We start from the raw sequence: 19961 nt of genomic DNA on the forward strand, positions 1-19961 counted from the left end.
TGGAACTGAATTAAGCAACAGGTTAATGTAGCAGACTGCAGTAGACCACTACCAAATGGCACCACTCAGAACATGTACAGTCCACTGAGAGAGACGAGCTAGAATAACTGTAACACAACGTTTTGTTGTGTGATGTCTCGCTACCCATTTACTTCGCATTTTTAAACTGTAGAGGGCAGCATTAAACCTACCGTGGATGCTTCATTTAGATCATTGCTACGCCATCATTTGACATTGACAGATACAGACTATAGTAACAAAAAAAACTTGGCTGTGCCTCTGCAGCGTTAGGTAATAGTAACACCACAAGAACTGTATATGCAGCCATCTTCTTGGACAAACTATATTACGGTGACCTGAAAACATTTCTTGTTTTTTATTTGACTATAATAAAAAAAAAACACATTTGAACATGAAAAACAAGCACAGAAAAATGACCATGACGACAAATGCAAAGACCATTGCATGATCTATGCTCCTAATACAGTATACTGCCTGTAGATTTAACACTGAGATGGTCTTATTAACAGGTAAGAAGAACAGATAGTGACAGTAGGGTGCTAGGGAAATAACCGTGTGTGTGTACACAAATGGGACAACAAAGCCTAATGAAGAGGTAGGCTCTCCTACAAAAGACAATGACTAGAACACTTCAACCCTGAGCATTAAAATTAAACAAGAATAACCTACGTGGTGAAGTAAGAAGACATAGATAAGACTATGAATCGCATATGAACATACTGTAGAAAAGAAGATTCAAAAAGTGTCTTGGAATGCAGGAAGTAAGTAGCCCCGGTTTCCCCTCCAAGGGTGTGTTCATTGGGGTGGCACGCTTGGAATGTTGCAGATAGATATACACTACATAGAGATAAGGATATAATGCAATGATAAGGAGCATCAGCAGCTGTATTCGTGTTTCTATCTGCAATGCTCAATGTTTCCAGCCACCTGGATCGCATTCATTAGGGAACACTGTAGAAAAAAACATTTTGCTATGGAAAATGTCAACTGCCGCTTCTTATTCGAAGGCCCTCCCTGTTTCAGAACGTTTTCTTCCATTTGGTGCCCAATGAATACGACCCCTGGAATAATTCCCAGATTCATTTTCTTCTGCTCTCCATTACCTCCACTGTTCATAATCCAATCAGAATCAGATAAGGATTGACAAATGTTCTTTGAGACTGATACCATCATGGTTATTGGTCGTGGCTTTAGTCAATCCATGGGTTCAAAATGACTAGAATGCCAGTGTCTTTTAACGGACCACAGTCACAGAGTCTAGAGCAGCTGCTGTACTTCGTGTGCAGGGTAACCATGGCGACAGACTTGGAGAGTTGTTCAAAATTATACGCCTGGAAGTGGTCCTTCCTCCTTTGGGGTGGGGTGGGGGGGGGACATTGTCGCAATGGACTCAAACATCTGTTACGGGGAGACGGTTGTAGATATAGACAGTGTGGTAAGCAAAGGTGCTTGAGGGTCAACGTGTCTCCCACTCCATCCACGAAATGGGCCAGTCCAAAAGGAGGAGGGGCCATTGGGTAAGGTATATGTGGTATAGTCTGTCCATGCCATTGGAAAAATCCAGTGGAGGCAAGTGGAGGGAGAAATTGGAGGATGGGCTCATTGTAATGGCTGGAATGGAATGGCTCATTGTAATGGCTGAAATAACACCAGCCTCCATTGGACAAATCCTTCTTCTCAGGGGAGCAGATAGCGGACGTCAGTGCTATGTCATATCCTCTTCCTCTGAGCAGTAGTCCTGCCCCTGAAAAGGCAAAGCAGAAGATGGAGTTGTCCCCAGACACTGACTGACTGACTGACTCCCTCCCCCCCCCCACACACACACACGATTTCAGCTCTGCCCCAGATCAGTTTGGCTCTCTTGCCAGCCCCTAGGGTCATTGTCATGCTGAAGTTAACAGATCTGGAACCAGGCTCTCTCCTCACCTTTTCTATCTTCTCATCCAGCATCCTGAAGAACTCTTGCTGGCTCTCTGAAGAATGGATACTGTGGAGAAAGAAATGAGTCATTCACACTAAAGGGTTATGGTTAGTTGCATTTCAACTGTTAGTTCAGGGATGGAAAGGGACAACATACACTGCATTCATTTGTGTCATAATGACAACAAAAATAGTTAGTTCAACTCACTGTGTCTTCCCATTGCCATTTGATCCTGTGTCATCTGTGCGTTGGACCCTAGTAAGCAGGGCAGTTTTCTCCTGAAACACACAGGGGGCCATCATACATCACTGGCAGAATCATTTTGTAAGTGTACAGTATGTAGGTGTAGAGGTTTACCCTTGACTAACTTCCCTTACTAACTTTTGAGGGTTCATTAAAAAAAATACAATTCTGGCAGTTCTCACCGTGCTGTCCTGGTTGCAGGTGTTCAGTCTGTCCTCTTCTCCATTGATATACTTGACCTTTTCCACTCCTTTTTTGTACTCGTCTGTAAAAAAAAAGTTTAAAAAAGTGAGCTCTAGGAGGATGTGGCACTAGTACTACAAATGAACACATCCCTTTCAGTCCAACTCCTGATTGGACTGAAACCACACTGCACACTGCCCTAACCCATCTGGACAAGAGGAATACCTATGTGAGAATGCTGTTCATCGACTACAGCTCGGCATTCAACACCATAGTACCCTCCAAGCTCGTCATCAAGCTCGAGACCCTGGGTCTCGACCCCGCCCTGTGCAACTGGGTACTGGACTTCCTGACGGGCCGCCCCCAGGTGGTGAGGGTAGGCAACAACATCTCCTCCCCGCTGATCCTCAACACTGGGGCCCCACAAGGGTGCGTTCTGAGCCCTCTCCTGTACTCCCTGTTCACCCACGACTGCGTGGCCACGCACGCCTCCAACTCAATCATCAAGTTTGCGGACGACACAACAGTGGTAGGCTTGATTACCAACAACGACGAGACGGCCTACAGGGAGGAGGTGAGGGCCCTCTGAGTGTGGTGTCAGGAAAATAACCTCACACTCAACGTCAACAAAACTAAGGAGATGATTGTGGACTTCAGGAAACAGCAGAGGGAACACCCCCTATCCACATCGATGGAACAGTAGTGGAGAGGGTAGCAAGTTTTAAGTTCCTCGGCATACACATCACAGACAAACTGAATTGGTCCACTCACACAGACAGCATCGTGAAGAAGGCGCAGCAGCGCCTCTTCAACCTCAGGAGGCTGAAGAAATTCGGCTTGTCACCAAAAGCACTCACAAACTTCTACAGATGCACAATCGAGAGCATCCTGGCGGGCTGTATCACCGCCTGGTACGGCAACTGCTCCGCCCTCAACCGTAAGGCTCTCCAGAGGGTAGTGAGGTCTGCACAACGCATCACCGGGGGCAAACTACCTGCCCTCCAGGACACCTACACCACCCGATATTACAGGAAGGCCATAAAGATCATCAAGGACATCAACCACCCGAGCCACTGCCTGTTCACCCCGCTATCATCCAGAAGGCGAGGTCAGTACAGGTGCATCAAAGCTGGGACCGAGAGACTGAAAAACAGCTTCTATCTCAAGGCCATCAGACTGTTAAACAGCCACCACTAACATTGAGTGGCTGCTGCCAACACACTGACACTGACTCAACTCCAGCCACTTTAATAATGGGAATTGATGGGAAATGATGTAAATATATATCACTAGCCACTTTAAACAATGCTACCTTATATAATGTTTACATACCCTACATTATTCATCTCATATGCATACGTATATACTGTACTCTATATCATCGACTGCATCCTTATGTAATACATGTATCACTAGCCACTTTAACTATGCCACTTTGTTTACATACTCATCTCATATGTATATACTGTACTCGATATCAGCTACTGTATCTTGCCTATGCTGCTCTGTACCATCACTCATTCATATATCCTTATGTACATATTCTTTATCCCCTTACACTGTGTATAAGACAGTAGTTTTGGAATTGTTAGTTAGATTACTTGTTGGTTATTACTGCATTGTCGGAACTAGAAGCACAAGCATTTCGCTACACTCGCATTAACATCTGCTAACCATGTGTATGTGACAAATAAAATTTGATTTGATGCAGAAGCTAAACGCAGTGTAGGTGAGAACGGGTAGGGTCTTATTAACATTGGCAACCAAGTTGCAATAAAGACTTAACTTTTCTACACGCGAGTGCCTTTATGTTCTTATGCGATTGTTAACACTACCAGCGACATCAACTTATTTTTTGCTTGTGACAATACATTTTTACTTGACAGCTCCATGCTTCGGATTAGAGCATGACTGAAATTAGAGCAGCCACTCATGATATTCCCGATCCAGTCGATTGAAATGTTGCCCAGCAACAGCCCCAAAACATCACTGCTCTAGAGGAGATCTGCATGGAGGAATGGGCCAAAATACCAGCAACAGTGTGTGAAAACCTTGTGAAGATTTACAGAAAACGTTTGACCTTTGTTATATACCCTTTGTTGGCAATGACAAAGTATTGAGATAAACTTTTGTTATTGACCAAATACTTATTTTCCACCATAATTTGCAAATAAATTCATTAAAAATCCTACAATGTGATTTTCTGGATTATTTTTTCCTCATTTTGTCTGTCATAGTTGAAGTGTACCTATGATGAAAATTACAGGCCTCTCTCATCTGTTTAAATTGGAGAACTTGCACAATTGGTGGCTGACTAAATACTTTTTTGCCCCACTGTACATGTTAACGGTCTTGGAACTGTGGATAGCATGCTTGGGACCGAATGGTTTAGATGTATGACTCTCCTCTCGGACTACTCCCTGAGGTTGCTGCAGTAACATTTGCAGCACCACCAGCCACTATTTAAGTAAAGCACGTGGGTAGGTATGCTAGTACTCAGTGTGTTGTAAACTCAGCAAAAAAAGAAACGTCCTCTCACTGTCAACTGCGTTTATTTTCAGCAAACTTGACATGTGTAAATATTTGTATGAACATAACAAGATTCAACAACAGACATAAACTGAACAAGTTCCACAGACATGTGACTAATAGAAATTGAATAATGTGTCCCTGAACAAGGGGGTCAGTATCTGGTGTGGCCACCAGCTGCATTAAGTACTGCAGTGCATCTCCTCCTCATGGACTGCACCAGATTTGCCCATTCTTGCTGTGAGATGTTACCCCACTCTTCCACCATGGCACCTGCAAGTTCCCGGACATTTCTGAGTGGAATGGCCCTAGCCCTCACCCTCCGATCCATCAGGTCCCAGATGTGCACAATGGGATTGAGATCCGGGTTCTTCGCTGGCCATGGCAGAACACTGTCATTCCTGTCTTGCAGGAAATCACGCACAGAACGAGCAGTATGGCTGGTGGCATTGCTGGAGGGTCATGTCAGGATGAGCCTGCAGGAAGGGTACCACATGAGGGAGGAGGATATCTTCCCTGTAATGCACAGTGTTGATATGGCCTGCAATGACAACAAGCTCAGTCCCATGATCGCTGTGGCACACCACCCCAGACCATGATGGACTCTCCACCTCCAAATCGATCTCGCTCCAGAGTTCAGGCATCGGTGTAACGCTCATTCCTTCTAAGAAAAATTGTGCATTCCTAGTGTAACTCGGGCAGTTGTTGTTGCCATCCTGTACCTGCCATCCTGTAAAAACAAACCGACCAAAACAAAATCCGGACAGGCACTGACCTAAAAACAAAAGTACTGTAATTTGATAGTTTCCTAACAGCAAGTGTTTTACTGAATCCTCTTTTACTGCTGTATGCTATGTTGGTCTCAGGTGTGATGTTCGGATGTACCGATCCTGTGCAGGGGTTGTTACATGTGGTCTGCCACTGCGAGGGCAATCAGCTGTTCGTCCTGTCTCCCTGTAGTGCTGTCTAAGGGGTCTCACAGTACTCATATTGCAATGTATTGCCCTGGCCACATCTGCAGTCCTCATGCCTCCTTGCAGCATGCCTAAGGGACTATGGGCATTTTTCTTTTGGTGTTTTTTCGAGTCAGTAGAAAGGCCTCTTTAGTGTCCTAAGTTTTCATAATTGTGACTTAATTGCCTACCGTCTGTAAGCTGGTAGTGTCTTAACGACCGTTCCACAGGTGCTTATGTTTATGAATTGTTTATGGTTCATTGAACAAGCATGGGAAACAGTGTTAAAACCCTTTACAATGAAGATCTGTGAAGTTATGTGTATGAAATGTAACAAATGAAGCTAACATACCATTCAACATTCTATTTTTCCCACACAAACATATCTGTTTATTCCATTTGGACAACACTTTGATCCAAAGTGACATACAGTCATCTGGGCATAACCCTACATTTTAAGTACAGGTGGCCCCATCGGGAATTGAACCCACAACCCTTAGCATGGTAGGCGCCATGCTCTAACGAATGAGCCACACAGTAAAATATTGTCCCATATGAACGTTCTGCAAGTCTGAACATTCAAAACATTCTTTAACCCTCCAGAATAGGCCTGTACAGGTGAATGTGTACTGACCGGAAAGAAGGTCCCCATTGCTGTAGGCTTTACTGCGGCCCTCCTCACCACTTGGCACTGCCGACACCTGCTTGGCCGAGGTGCAGCCCATCTCCTTACCCGCTTTCCTCCTCACCCACGCACACCACAGGCTGACCTAGAGGAAGGAAGGGATGGAGAGAGGTTGGTTTGATAGGGAGAAGGAGATTTTAAGGATATTAAGGATTATATCTGACCTTGTGTCAGTGGCAACATGCCTAGAAGCATTCCACCCAAATGAACAATCCCCCATCATTAATCTTTAAAAAATTTGTTTCATCATAAATATCTAAGAATAACGCACTTAACAAGGCCTTTCACTACGCCTGCCTAGTTTTGCGATGCGCAGTTGAGAACTACAATCACAACACACGATCGTACCAGCTGCACCTCACACAATAGGCCATTCAAAGGTGCTCGCGATGCCAATGGTGCCAAGGCATCGTATAATCTACTGCGAACCGGTTAGATTGTTGGGCACCAGCGAATGAGGGGGATGTGACAATTAGGACTATGCGTTCGTGACCCAATCAATTTACGGTCCAAGTATTGACATGGTAGACCGAGAGAGTATGCTAATAATAGCTTGCCGTGTGTGCTATTGAGGCATTGTGGTTGTTAGTCAAGAGCAGATACATTTCATAGCATAAGCCCTCAAATGGAGACTGGTCTGACGACCTGATTATTATTGGACAGACGGGTCTCTGGTTGAGCGCACTGATCTGATGAGCTGTGTCCAGCTGCGGTGTCAGCTGACCGATTGGACTGTCATCACGTTTCGATATTCTACTGTATTCTACTGAGTTAGCGCGATGACATTAGAAAGCTATATGAAAATGTAGGCTGTGTTATCATCATGCTACTTCAGTGCATCGATGATGCTATCAATTGAGCTTTATTTATAGGCAGGTGGCTGGCAGCATCCATTGCTATTTCATTTAATAACAGAAAACTGCAAAAACTGCACCAATATTGACTCGAATATCATCGAAAAACTGACGAAGGCTGAATGTTTGCTATCGACTATAATAAAAGAAAATGCAATAGTGCAATAGAGCACGGTTTCATTGCACAACGATCCAGGCAACATCCACAAACAAACAAAACGACTGGACCAATACAAATATCCAATGTTATTCCAAGTACAAACATTAGCAAATTTACCATTTTTTACAGGATCTGTCCATGGTTCTGCCTGTATTGGTTCTTGGAGTTTCGACCGGCTTCAAACGACAGGCGCCCGCATCGGGGACAGCATCTGCATCTCTCAATACACCGTCAGACATTAGCAATCGAGATGCTATCCGCCTGGCTCGCTGTCGGGTCTGGAGAATGTGAAACTGATGACACAAATGGTTGTTTCTTGATGATTTTCAGACATTACACAGAACATTTTTAAAAATGTAATCGAGCCTCATGAGACTTAACTATATTCTAATATTATGGCTGAAAGAACATTCACCTAAAACATCTGACTTGTGTTTAGTTTCGGTGGAAAGAGCTGTGTGGGTCAAGAGAGTCCGTTTGAGGTTGCCAGTTTTCGAGCAGTGCAGAAAGTGTTATGCTGAAGCAGTGAGGAAATTAACCATGGTCATTAATTGTACCTCATAAATGGAACGGAAAATCCAAGAAGATTGATGAGGTAATAGCAGCAGCAGAGAAGCTTTGGGTGTCAGAGATTTTGGTGAAGAAAAACTACAGGAGGTTCTGGGAGGATCTGTTAGGGCCAAAATAGTGGGAAAGGGTGGTGGGTTTGTTGGGTGGTGGGCGTTTATGTAAAGTTAGATGGTGGGGCCCATTTCTTTTTCCCATTGCCCTTTTTTTGTGAAATCTGGAGGGTACAATTTTGAACAAATGTGCAATTCACACTCCGACCTGTGAAAGGCAGCTGGAAAACCACACTAAGAATAAGAAGAAAGTTTAGAGCATAGAGATAGATAGAGGGCTCGTCTTTGTATCTGTGCCATTATAATTTATGTGAGAGCATGGGCAGCGCCATTGAGGCTATCTCCATTTTAAAGTAGTCCATTTTCTTCTTCTCGATTCGCTGATCCCTTCATGTCCAGGTCGGACATGACTCCAACAGGGTCACCAGGAGGGCTCAGCTAATGAAGTTGGACGTCTCACCCAGTTGACTACATTGCAGTGGTGGAAGCACTCAATGGTGCTGCTCATGCTAAAAAGGCCTTTGGGCACTTACAGGCCTCTCTATCATTCTCTATGGTTGAGAGTTGCCGTCAGACCCAATTCCAGGGCGCAACAAGATCTTCCACTAGTTACCACAGCCACAAAGTCAAATTGGCCTACATATTAAAAATGTATTAAACCTAATATATTTTTGGTCTTAATTGAAGGTTAGGACGAGGCATAGGGTTAGCAGTGTGGTTACGGTTAGGGTATGCTTTAAAATCACATTTAAAAAATATAAATTGTACAAATGGGCGGGGTTTATTTGTGGCTATGATAACTAGTGACGACCCCTCGCGCATTGAGGGGTTTGTGTGTCTTGAGGGAGGACACAGAGATATTAGAGAAATGTGAAGATAGGAATCCAATTGCGCCATAAATTGAAAAACGTAACGCCTCACCCAGCAGACGGTCGACCAATCGTGTCCAAGATGTCATGCTGCGTCACCCAGTTGATAAACTAATCGTACCGCAATCACTTCTTGAAGTCAGTGTATGAGTCGAGAAACCTGAATATTTTCCTAAAATGTACGTCATATCACGATTCCAAAGCTATACGATATTATAGAGAACAATTTAAGTATCTCACATCTCGGAAAAGATTTGTAATGTTGTATTATTGTTGACGAAATGCATGCTAATGTTGGGTTTTTGAGTATGCGCCCAATTGACTCCCATTCACTCCCCGAAGGAGAGCTTTCCTTGTCCCAGAATGCACCGCGCGACCCATTGCCGACGCATGGGCAACGTACAGAAGAGAGTTAGTAATACGATTCCAATCTCCCCAAAAGTATCTCTGGAGTGCAGCCTACGACCAGAAGTGACTTTTCGTAGCAGGTTAGGAGAGCATTTTTAGCTAACCCTAACCTAAGCCTCCTAACCTGCCACGTTAATTATCCTAACCTGCTACGAAAAAGTAAATTCCGAAAAGTCTAAAATGTTCGACCTGCTTGCTGGTTGTAGTTACACACGTGCCGCGTTCCAACGAATCAGCAAGTCGGAAATTGTGAACGCGGTATCAGCACCCGCATCGAGCTACTCGGGCGTCAGATTTGACAGCAGAAGCTAGGCACCCAAGTTTATTTGAAGTTTTTACACAGCCAGCAAAAACCTACGTCTCAGTCTGTAGTGGGGATTGTAGAGGTTTCAATCAATATGATTTTACTGACAATGATCGCTCGAGTAGCAGATGGTCTGCCGCTTGCTGCATCGATGCAAGAAGACGAGCAGGTTTGAATGAACCACATTCTCTTCCTAGCTAGCCGTGCTAACTTAACGGTTTACAAACTGCAGCTAAATTACATAATATTCTGATGAATACTACTAACACTTATATTGCCTTGTTTTAGAGGCACTTCTATCATACATAGTGTAGGTGTTTTTTTAAACTGAAAGAATGATTTCATAAACCTTTAGCTCTCCCTATGTTTAGTCAGGAAGAGACTTGCAACATTACCAGAGCCAGGCTAAGCAGCTGTGCCGCAAACTAAATGCCCAGAGTCCCAATAGATGTACTCTGGAGGCTGGGGTCATGTCCTTCCAGTAAGTATGAGCTCTATGGAGTCTTCTATGTCATTGGTGGAGTTTCCATTCCTAACAAGGCAAAACTCGGGTTTAATACCACTTTAATAATATTGACATATCCTACACTACTTATCTCATATGTGTATATACTGTATTTTAAACCATCTATTGCATCTTGCCTACGCTGCATGGCCATTGCGCATCCATATATTTATGTACCAATTATTTTTCAATCCCTTTACAGTGTGTATAAGGTAGTCGTTGTGCATTTGTTAAAATGACTTGTTAGCTATTACTGCACTGTCAGAACTAGAAGCACAAGCATTTCGCTACATTCACATTAACATCTGCTAACCATGTATATGTGACCAATAACATTTGATTTGGTTACGTGTTCAGGAAAAACTGTCTCAATAACCCCCTAGTCTGTGACTGATCGGCCGCTGTGCTGTATGTAGAAATCTTAATCGGCCTATTTGAGAAACTAATGTATTAAGTGTTTCTCCCACTAATGGTTCACATCTGTGTTCGTCTCACCAGCTATGTAATAGAACATGGCGTGTGCTACTTGGCCTTGTGTGAAGCTGTGTTTCCCAAGAAACTGGTATTTGGGTACCTGGAAGTCCTCCAAACAGAATTCAATGAACAGCATGGAAAGAAAGTCCCCACCGTCTCCAGGCCATACTCTTTCATTGAGTTTGGTGAGAACCTTTCTCTTTTCAATCATTAACATCCAATTCAAGACACCCTAGGCAAACAACATATATTTGAAGTAAGGGTGCATCATAGCTGATGTAAAAAAGACAACTAGATAAGATTGGCAAAAGAAAATCCCAGTAGACGTCCACCATATTGCATTTCCCCATCCCTTGTTTTTCAATTCTCAGCGCAGATGTAAGTAATGACGAGCGGATGCCACATTAGACTTGAGATGCACCCTAAACCAACACGTAGTGTGTTATTTGTGTATATTCCTTCCTCAGACGTGTACATCCAGAAGACAAAGAAGAACTACATTGACAGCAGGGCACGGAGGAACCTGGGCAGCATCAACACAGAACTGCAGGACGTCCAGCGTATCATGGTGGCAAACATTGAAGAGGTCCTGCAACGAGGAGAGGCCTTATCTGGTAATCATCATACCTTGTATAATACATAGCCCTGGCATCAAACCCGCCATAGACATAAAATACACCTAATTCATTTAAAGGGATGGTTCAGTCAAATCTACAGTATTGGTCAAAAGTTTGGACACCTACTCATTCAAGGGATTTTCTTTATTTTTTACTATGTTCTACATTGTAGAATAGTAACCTATGAAATGACGCATATACAACGTAGAAAATAGTAAAATAAAGGAAAACTCTTGAATGAGTAGGTGTCCAAACTTTTGACTGGGACTGTAAGTTTGTCAGATGTTGTCGAGTCCATATTCAACGCTATCAGTTGTTGAACCACAATATCAATTAAGGTAAAACTGCAGGCCTCAATCCCAAATGAATGGACAAGATGGGCAACATCTATTTCCATATTTTTAAGTGGTGCCTATCTTTCCCATTTAAGATTGAAGCTTGCACACAGTGCATTCAGAAAGTATTCAGACCCCTTCCCTTTTTCCACATTTTGTTAAGTTAGAACCTTATACTAAAATGGATTAAATGAATAAAAATCTTAAATCTACACACAATACCCCATAATGACAAAGCGAAAACAGGTTTAGAAATAACTTATTTGCATAAGTATTCAGACCCTTTGCTATGATACTTGAAATTGAGCTAAGGTGCATCCTGTTTCAATTACTCATCCTTGAGATTTTTCTACAACTTGGGAGGCCACCTGTGGTAAATTTAATTGATTAGACATGATTTAGAAAGGCACACCTGTCTCTATAAAAGGTCCTACAGTTGACAGTACATCAGAGCAAAAACCAAGCTGTGAGGTCTGTGTCAGGATTGTGTCGAGGCACAGATCTGGGAAGGGTACCAAAAAATGTCTACAACATTGAAGGTCCCCAAGAACACAGTGGCCTCCAACATTCTTAAATGGAAGAAGTTCGGAACCACGAAGACTTGCTAGAGCAGGCCACCTGGCCAAACTGAGCAATCGGGGGGAGAAGAGCCTTTGTCAGGGAAGTGATCAAGAACACGATGGTCACTGACAGAGCTCCGGAGTTCCTCTGTGGAGATGGGAGAACCTTCTAAAAGGACAACCATCACTGCAGAACTCCACCAATCATACCTTTATGGTAGAGTGGCCAGACGGAAGCCACTCTTCAGTAAAAGGCACCTGAAAGCTTGCTTGGAGTTCAAACATCTCTGGAGAGACCTGAAAATAGCTGTGCAGCAACACTCCCCATCCAACCTGACAGAGCTTGAGGATCTGCAGAGAAGAATGGGAGAAACTCCCCAAATACAGGCGTACCAAGCTTGTAGCGTGATACCCAAAAAGACTTGAGGCTGTAATCGCTGTCAAAGGTTTTTCAACAAAAGTACAGAGTAAAGGGTCAGAATACTTATCTAAATATGATACTTACATATGCAAAAAAAAAAGTCTTAACCTGTTTTTGCTTTGACATTGTGGTATTGTGTGTAGATTGACAGGGGAATTTAAAAAAATCAATTTTAGAATAAGGCAGTAACGTAACAATGTGGCAAAGGTCAAGGGGTCTGAATACTTTCCGAATACACTCTAATACAGCTATTATTGGTCACACTAGTCCTCAAATAGTTTATTAATATGTTTCCCTCCAGCTCTCGACACCAAAGCCAGCGATCTGTCCAGCCTTTCAAAGAAGTACCGCAGCGACGCCAAGTACCTCAACACCCGATCCATCTATGCCAAGATAGCAGCAGGGGCAGTCTTCTTCATTACACTCATCGTCTATATGCGTTTCTGGTGGATCTGATTGGCATAAGGACTTAAGTTGGTGACAGTCTGAATTCCCATTTAAACTCGCTGGTACCTATTAATTATAGGATGCCATATTGGTGGTTTCTGTTAACAGCAAAGCTTAAGTTCCTACATCGATGCCTTAGGGAGAGACCTTGTAAGTAGTGGATGGAACTGTGCCTTCTTCAGCTTTGTCATGTCTCGTACCTAGGGCACTGTTTGGTTATTTATGTCAAATGACCTGGATTTTAATTTGAAGCCTTTTCCAGAAATGAGAATTAGACCACAAAAATAAAGCAATTGTCCGAGGATGATGGTACTGGACCATCTGACAAAAATATGGGGACAGATTGATGGAAAATGCTTTAAATAAAAGGTTAAAATCCAGGTGACATGGTTAACCAAACACAGAATCCTTCAACACCTGTATAAAGATACTGCCCTGTGGTTGGTAATGTGAGCAAAGTAGAGCTTTCTGAATTCGCAGTAGAGGTATAATCCCATTAGTTGGGATTGAAAACTCAATAGTTTACATTATTCCGTTTTAATTAGTTTTTTACAATGTCACTGAAGGACAATTCTATCTATATGCAAATGGTCTTAAGTGTGAAACAACCCTTTACCATGGCAAAAAATTGTATATTGTTTTCAAAGGTTACATGACTGTAAAAAAAAAAAAAAAAGGATTTGTTGAAATGTATATTTATCTTAATGTTTATAAAAAGTTGAACACTACATGTTGCAATAACACTCCTTCCCTCAAAAAATAGTCCCATACACACTCAGTCAAACACACATACAAATGCTCATACTTCTTATGCACACACATGCAAGCCTCTGCACATTCCTCTTGTCCTTCCCATGGGCGATGAATACTGTAGGTCTATACCACAAGATCAAAGTCATCCCTCTGGAAAACAAAGGGCACCAATGAGACAGTCAGAATCCCCATTTGTACAACAGGATTTACCATCAGACTAGACCATCTTATATCCAAACAAATATGCCTGGGACCTTTGAGCTATTCAAACAAACTGAACTTTGTCAGACGACTTATCTTAGACCGTGGTCTCTCTCACCTCATCATTGTAGGTCATGACGTGCTGTTTGATCTTTGAAGAGTCAACCCATGTTACAAAGTCTTCCATATTTCTGATGAAATAAAACATTTAGGATTTTGGGGGGCTGACAAGATGTCAGAAAGGAAGAAGTACCAAAAGTAGTCAGACAAACCCTACACTTACCTAGTGACGAGGAAAGCTGCATCTGTGACAATTTCTGGTCCCACACGCACATCTAAGGTACAGTCAAGGCCACAAAGCACTACATAGATAATCCAACACAGAATAACAATCTAATTCACATTTCAGTCTATGATCCCTACAAGAGGGTTAAAAAAAAAAACACCATTGCCACAGCATGCGCACAGGCGCTACATCACTAGTACTGTTACCATGTGAAGGATACGTCCCTGTTCGATGAAGGTGATGGCTGTCTTCAGGTTCTGAGCCATTCGTAAGCTTACCATTATGGTGGGTAGCCGCCTCCTGGAAATCAGAGAGATGGAGATAGGACCGAATTGAGCCAGAGGTATTGCAAGCGATGGATAGAATGCAACATCTACTTTTACTCTTACTATTGTTATTGGGAGATGGAATGGGTTTGTTTATTCACCTGCAGAATGAAGAGGCGGTGACTTTCTCTGTAAGAGCCAGGTTCTGTTTGGTGGGGATCAGCCCAGTACCGTACCTTTAAGAAGAGATGCAAAATGCTAGACACCATCATCACTCTGTAGTACGTGTGTGTTACACGTTACTTTTAGAGGACATACAGTTTCCTATGGGCGCAGGGGCCCGGGTTCGAATTCAGTTCCACTGATACTCACAGTTTCTCAAGTAGTTGACCTGTGCTGTGGGCTCTGAAGCCATCCTTCTCGTCCAGATCACGTATCTTCTGAGCAAGCTCTCTGATGTTACGGCTCAACTTATTGTACCTATGGATATAACGTTAGCAGACTGTGGCTAATCAAAACACACCGAGGCTGCTGAGTAGGGACCGTGTTCTAGGGGGTTGTCAATGTGCTAAAAATGCCTCCACATAGAACAAATTTGAATACAATAGATGGAATAATATGGTTGGATGTTTGCCCATATCGAAGCCATCATAATTCAACTAGAATGCTTCCTGTAGGTAGGACATTTTAGAATTTGGAATAGTCACCCTTATTATACTATATACCAAATTAACAATAACTTCCGCATCAAAACCTAAACTGATTAACTTAAAACACATTTTACATATAGCTGGAGACAAAAACAAGGCCATAAAACCGCATACTCACTTGGTGTAGTCTTCTCTCTTCTCGATGTGATACCTCCGCAATACTTTCACCTCGTGCAGGTTGTTGTCTACCTCCCAGTTAATAAAGTCAACCTTCTTCAAAAGCTTCTGCTCATGAAATTTCAATTTTCGAACCATTTTGCCGTTATAATTTTGTGACTAGAAAACTACCATGTAATTACCAAGATACATTTACTTCCACGCTTTCCGGACCAAGAGGAAGCGCATGTTTTTCTTCTTCGGCGACCTGGTGCTGATTCGCAAACAAAGAGAATCATACCTCCAAAAATAAATAAATCAATTGTGTGATACCGCCATCTACTGCGCAGGAGTATGTACTTGTAACTGCACGTACATGTCGAACGCCGAACTCTTTATTAAGACAATGCAGAAACCCCAATCCGTGGACGAGTGAGTGCCCCATTTTCATTTGTGCCTAAATTTAAATAAAATAAAAGTTATCTGGCTAATTCAGCAGGCTATGGTGTGAAATAGGCTTGTTGAAGTGCTGTCTTCTTTTTATTATTACTTAACATTAATAACGTGTTTGAGGTCCTTTGGTGTGCTTATCAATGCACAAGTACTCTTTTGCCCCACTCCTATCAATATAATAATTTTATTAATTCCAATGGTGTAAAGTACTTAAGTAAAAATACTTTAATTAAGGTACTACTTATGTATTATTTTTGACTACTTTTACTTTTACTTCACTATATTCCTTAAGAAAATATTGTACTTTTTACTCCACACATTTTCCTTGACATCCAAAAGTACTAGTAAAAAAATGGTCCAATTCACGCACTTATCAACAGAACATCCCTGGTCATCCCTACTGCCTCTGATCTGGCGGACTCATTAAACACGCATGCTTCATTAGCACACTCTGCCAACCCGGATGTTCTAGCTGTGTCTGAATCCTGGTTTAGGAAGACCACCAAAAATTCAGAAATTTTAATTCCAAACTACAACATTTTCAGACAAGATAGAACTGCCAAAGGGGGTGGTGTTGCAATCTACTGCAAAGATAGCCTGCAGAGTTCTATCCTACTATCCAGGTCTGTACCCAAACAATTTGAACTTCTAATTTAAAAAATCCACCTCTCTAAAAACAAGTCTCTCACCGTTGCCTCCTGCTATAGACCACCCTCTGCCCCAAGCTGTGCTCTGGACACCATATGTGAACTGATTGCCCCCCATCTATCTTCAGAGCTCGTGCTGCTAGGCGACCTAAACTGGAACATGCTTAACACCCCAGCCATCCTACAATCTAAACTTGATGCCCTCAATCTCACACAAATTATCAATGAACCTACCAGGTACCTCCCCAAAGCCTTAAACACGGGCACCCTCATAGATATCATCCTAACCAACTTCCCCTCTAAATACACCTCTGCTGTCTTCAACCAAGATCTCAGCGATCACTGCCTCATTGCCTGCATCCGTAATGGGTCAGCGGTCAAACGACCTCCACTCATCACTGTAAAACGCTCCCTGAAACACTTCAGCGAGCAGGCCTTTCTAATCGACCTGGCCGGGGTATCCTGGAAGGATATTGATCTCATCCCGTCAGTAGAGGATGCCTGGATATTTTTTTTAAATGCCTTCCTAACCATCTTAAATAAACATGCCCCATTCAAGAAATTTAGAACCAGGAACAGATATAGCCCTTGGTTCTCCCCAGACCTGACTGCCCTTAACCAACACAAAAACATCCTATGGCGTTCTGCATTAGCATCGAACAGCCCCTGTGATATGCAGCTGTTCAGGGAAGCTAGAAACCATTATACACAGGCAGTTAGAAAAGCCAAGGCTAGCTTTTTCAAGCAGAAATTTGCTTCCTGCAACACTAACTCAAAAAGTTCTGGTACACTGTAAAGTCCATGGAGAATAAGAACACCTCCTCCCAGCTGCCCACTGCACTGAAGATAGGAAACACTGTCACCACTGATAAATCCACCATAATTGAGAATTTCAATAAGCATTTTTCTACGGCTGGCCATGCTTTCCACCTGGCTACTCCTACCCTGGTCAACAGCACTGCACCCCCAACAGCAACTCGCCCAAGCCTTCCCCATTTCTCCTTCTCCCAAATCCATTCAGCTGATGTTCTGAAAGAGCTGCAAAATCTGGACCCCTACAAATCAGCCGGGCTAGACAATCTGGACCCTTTCTTTCTAAAATTATCTGCCGAAATTGTTGCCACCCCTATTACTAGCCTGTTCAACCTCTCTTTCGTGTCGTCTGAGATTCCCAAAGATTGGAAAGCAGCTGCGGTCATCCCCCTCTTCAAAGGGGGGACACTCTTGACCCAAACTGCTACAGACCTATATCTATCCTACCATGCCTTTCTAAGGTCTTCGAAAGCCAAGTCAACAAACAGATTACCGACCATTTCGAATCTCACCATACCTTCTCTGCTATGCAATCTGGTTTCAGAGCTGGTCATGGGTGCACCTCAGCCACGCTTAAGGTCCTAAACGATATCTTAACCGCCATCGATAAGAAACATTACTGTGCAGCCATATTTATTGATCTGGCCAAGGCTTTCGACTCTGTCAAATCACCACATCCTCATCGGCAGACTCGACAGCCTTGGTTTCTCAAATGATTGCCTCGCCTGGTTCACCAACTACTTCTCTGATAGAGTTCAGTGTGTCAAATCGGAGGGTCTGCTGTCCGGACCTCTGGCAGTCTCTATGGGGGTGCCACAGGGTTCAATTCTTGGACCGACTCTCTTCTCTGTATACATCAATGAGGTCGCTCTTGCTGCTGGTGAGTCTCTGATCCACCTCTACGCAGACGACACCATTCTGTATACTTCCGGCCCTTCTTTGGACACTGTGTTAACAACCCTCCAGGCAAGCTTCAATGCCATACAACTCTCCTTCCGTGGCCTCCAATTGCTCTTAAATACAAGTAAAACTAAATGCATGCTCTTCAACCGATCGCTACCTGCACCTACCCGCCTGTCCAACATCACTACTCTGGACGGCTCTGACTTAGAATACGTGGACAACTACAAATACTTAGGTGTCTGGTTAGACTGTAAACTCTCCTTCCAGACCCATATCAAACATCTCCAATCCAAAGTTAAATCTAGAATTGGCTTCCTATTTCGCAACAAAGCATCCTTCACTCATGCTGCCAAACATACCCTTGTAAAACTGACCATCCTACCAATCCTCGACTTTGGCGATGTCATTTACAAAATAGCCTCCAATACCCTACTCAACAAATTGGATGCAGTCTATCACAGTGCAATCCGTTTTGTCACCAAAGCCCCATATACTACTCACCATTGCGACCTGTACGCTCTCGTTGGCTGGCCCTCGCTTCATACTCGTCGCCAAACCCACTGGCTCCATGTCATCTACAAGACCCTGCTAGGTAAAGTCCCCCCTTATCTCAGCTCGCTGGTCACCATAGCATCTCCCACCTGTAGCACACGCTCCAGCAGGTATATCTCTCTAGTCACCCCCAAAACCAATTCTTTCTTTGGCCGCCTCTCCTTCCAGTTCTCTGCTGCCAATGACTGGAACGAACTACAAAAATCTCTGAAACTGGAAACACTTATCTCCCTCACTAGCTTTACGCACCAACTGTCAGAGCAGCTCACAGATTACTGCACCTGTACATAGCCTACCTCTTTCCCAACTGTATTTAATTAATATATTTATTTTGCTCCTTTGCACCCCATTATTTTTATTTCTACTTTGCACATTCTTCCATTGCAAAACTACCATTCCAGTGTTTTACTTGCTATATTGTATTTACTTTGCCACCATGGCCTTTTTTGCCTTTACCTCCCTTCTCACCTCATTTGCTCACATCGCATATAGACTTGTTTATACTGTATTATTGACTGTATGTTTGTTTTACTCCATGTGTAACTCTGTGTCGTTGTATCTGTCGAACTGCTTTGCTTTATCTTGGCCAGGTCGAAATTGTAAATGAGAACTTGTTCTCAACTTGCCTACCTGGTTAAATAAAGGTAAAATAAATAAAATAAATACATTTGTAAAGGATGCCTAAATGTTGGAGTGTGCCCCTGGCTATCCGTAAATACAATTTAAAAAATACAAGAAATGGAGTTAGCCTGCCCGGGAGCAGATTATTTCTGAAGGATTTTTTATCATAGAAATGTACCTGGCTAAAAGTTGAGCCACTGTCTTGGTACCGGTTATCCCAAGTTGAACTCAGAGTTGACCAAAGTTACCTCACTAACTCCTCAAACCACATATGTAGTACAGGGCTCTGGGAATAGACTTCAAAACAATGTAATGTGAGAGACTCAACTACACTGCAGACCAGAAGAGGCTGGTGGGAGGATCTTTAGGAAGACGGGCGAATCGTAATGGCAGGAACGGAATACATGGTTTCCATATGTTTGATTTGTTTGTTACTGTTCCATTTACTCCATTCCAATCTTTACAATCATCCCTTCCTCCTATAGCTCCTCCCACAGTCTCCTCTGCTGCAGACAGACAGTTCATGTTATAGGGCCACTCCAGAGTGGCAT

General features: G+C 43.0%; 3 protein-coding genes across 8 annotated transcripts; 1 reads left to right on the top strand and 2 right to left on the bottom strand.

The window, feature by feature from the left end:
• Window positions 1-361: 361 nt before the first annotated feature.
• Window positions 362-9366, bottom strand: zgc:55943 (uncharacterized protein C1orf21 homolog). Of its 6 annotated transcripts, XM_042328579.1 has the most exons (8): window positions 9091-9366; window positions 7965-8066; window positions 7667-7842; window positions 6485-6620; window positions 2368-2450; window positions 2150-2220; window positions 1948-2008; window positions 362-1765 (listed from the first exon to the last, which is right to left on the bottom strand). In XM_042328579.1, the coding sequence occupies exons 3-8, from the start codon at window positions 7667-7669 to the stop codon at window positions 1727-1729; spliced, it is 393 nt and encodes a 130-aa protein (XP_042184513.1). In that variant the 5' UTR covers window positions 7670-7842; window positions 7965-8066; window positions 9091-9366; the 3' UTR covers window positions 362-1726. The 6 variants fall into 6 exon arrangements, with proteins under 6 accessions (XP_042184513.1, XP_042184518.1, XP_042184516.1 ...); XM_042328584.1 differs by lacking the exon at window positions 7965-8066 and having other exon boundaries at window positions 7667-7827; XM_042328582.1 differs by lacking the exon at window positions 7965-8066.
• Window positions 9367-9549: 183 nt separating this feature from the next.
• Window positions 9550-13837, top strand: sec22ba (SEC22 homolog B, vesicle trafficking protein a). The gene is made up of 5 exons (XM_024435105.2): window positions 9550-9919; window positions 10122-10231; window positions 10754-10914; window positions 11197-11343; window positions 12964-13837. The coding sequence occupies exons 1-5, from the start codon at window positions 9845-9847 to the stop codon at window positions 13116-13118; spliced, it is 648 nt and encodes a 215-aa protein (XP_024290873.1). The 5' UTR covers window positions 9550-9844; the 3' UTR covers window positions 13119-13837.
• Window positions 13789-15678, bottom strand: imp3 (IMP U3 small nucleolar ribonucleoprotein 3). The gene is made up of 7 exons (XM_024435106.2): window positions 15444-15678; window positions 14988-15095; window positions 14777-14851; window positions 14570-14649; window positions 14347-14398; window positions 14182-14254; window positions 13789-14012 (listed from the first exon to the last, which is right to left on the bottom strand). Exons 1-7 carry the CDS (start codon window positions 15578-15580, stop codon window positions 13986-13988), a joined length of 552 nt encoding a protein of 183 aa, XP_024290874.1. The 5' UTR covers window positions 15581-15678; the 3' UTR covers window positions 13789-13985.
• Between the last annotated feature and the right edge of the window lie 4283 nt (window positions 15679-19961).

The sequence above is a fragment of the Oncorhynchus tshawytscha genome, linkage group LG10, assembly GCF_018296145.1.
Source record: "Oncorhynchus tshawytscha isolate Ot180627B linkage group LG10, Otsh_v2.0, whole genome shotgun sequence".
NCBI classification, from domain to species: domain Eukaryota; kingdom Metazoa; phylum Chordata; class Actinopteri; order Salmoniformes; family Salmonidae; genus Oncorhynchus; species Oncorhynchus tshawytscha.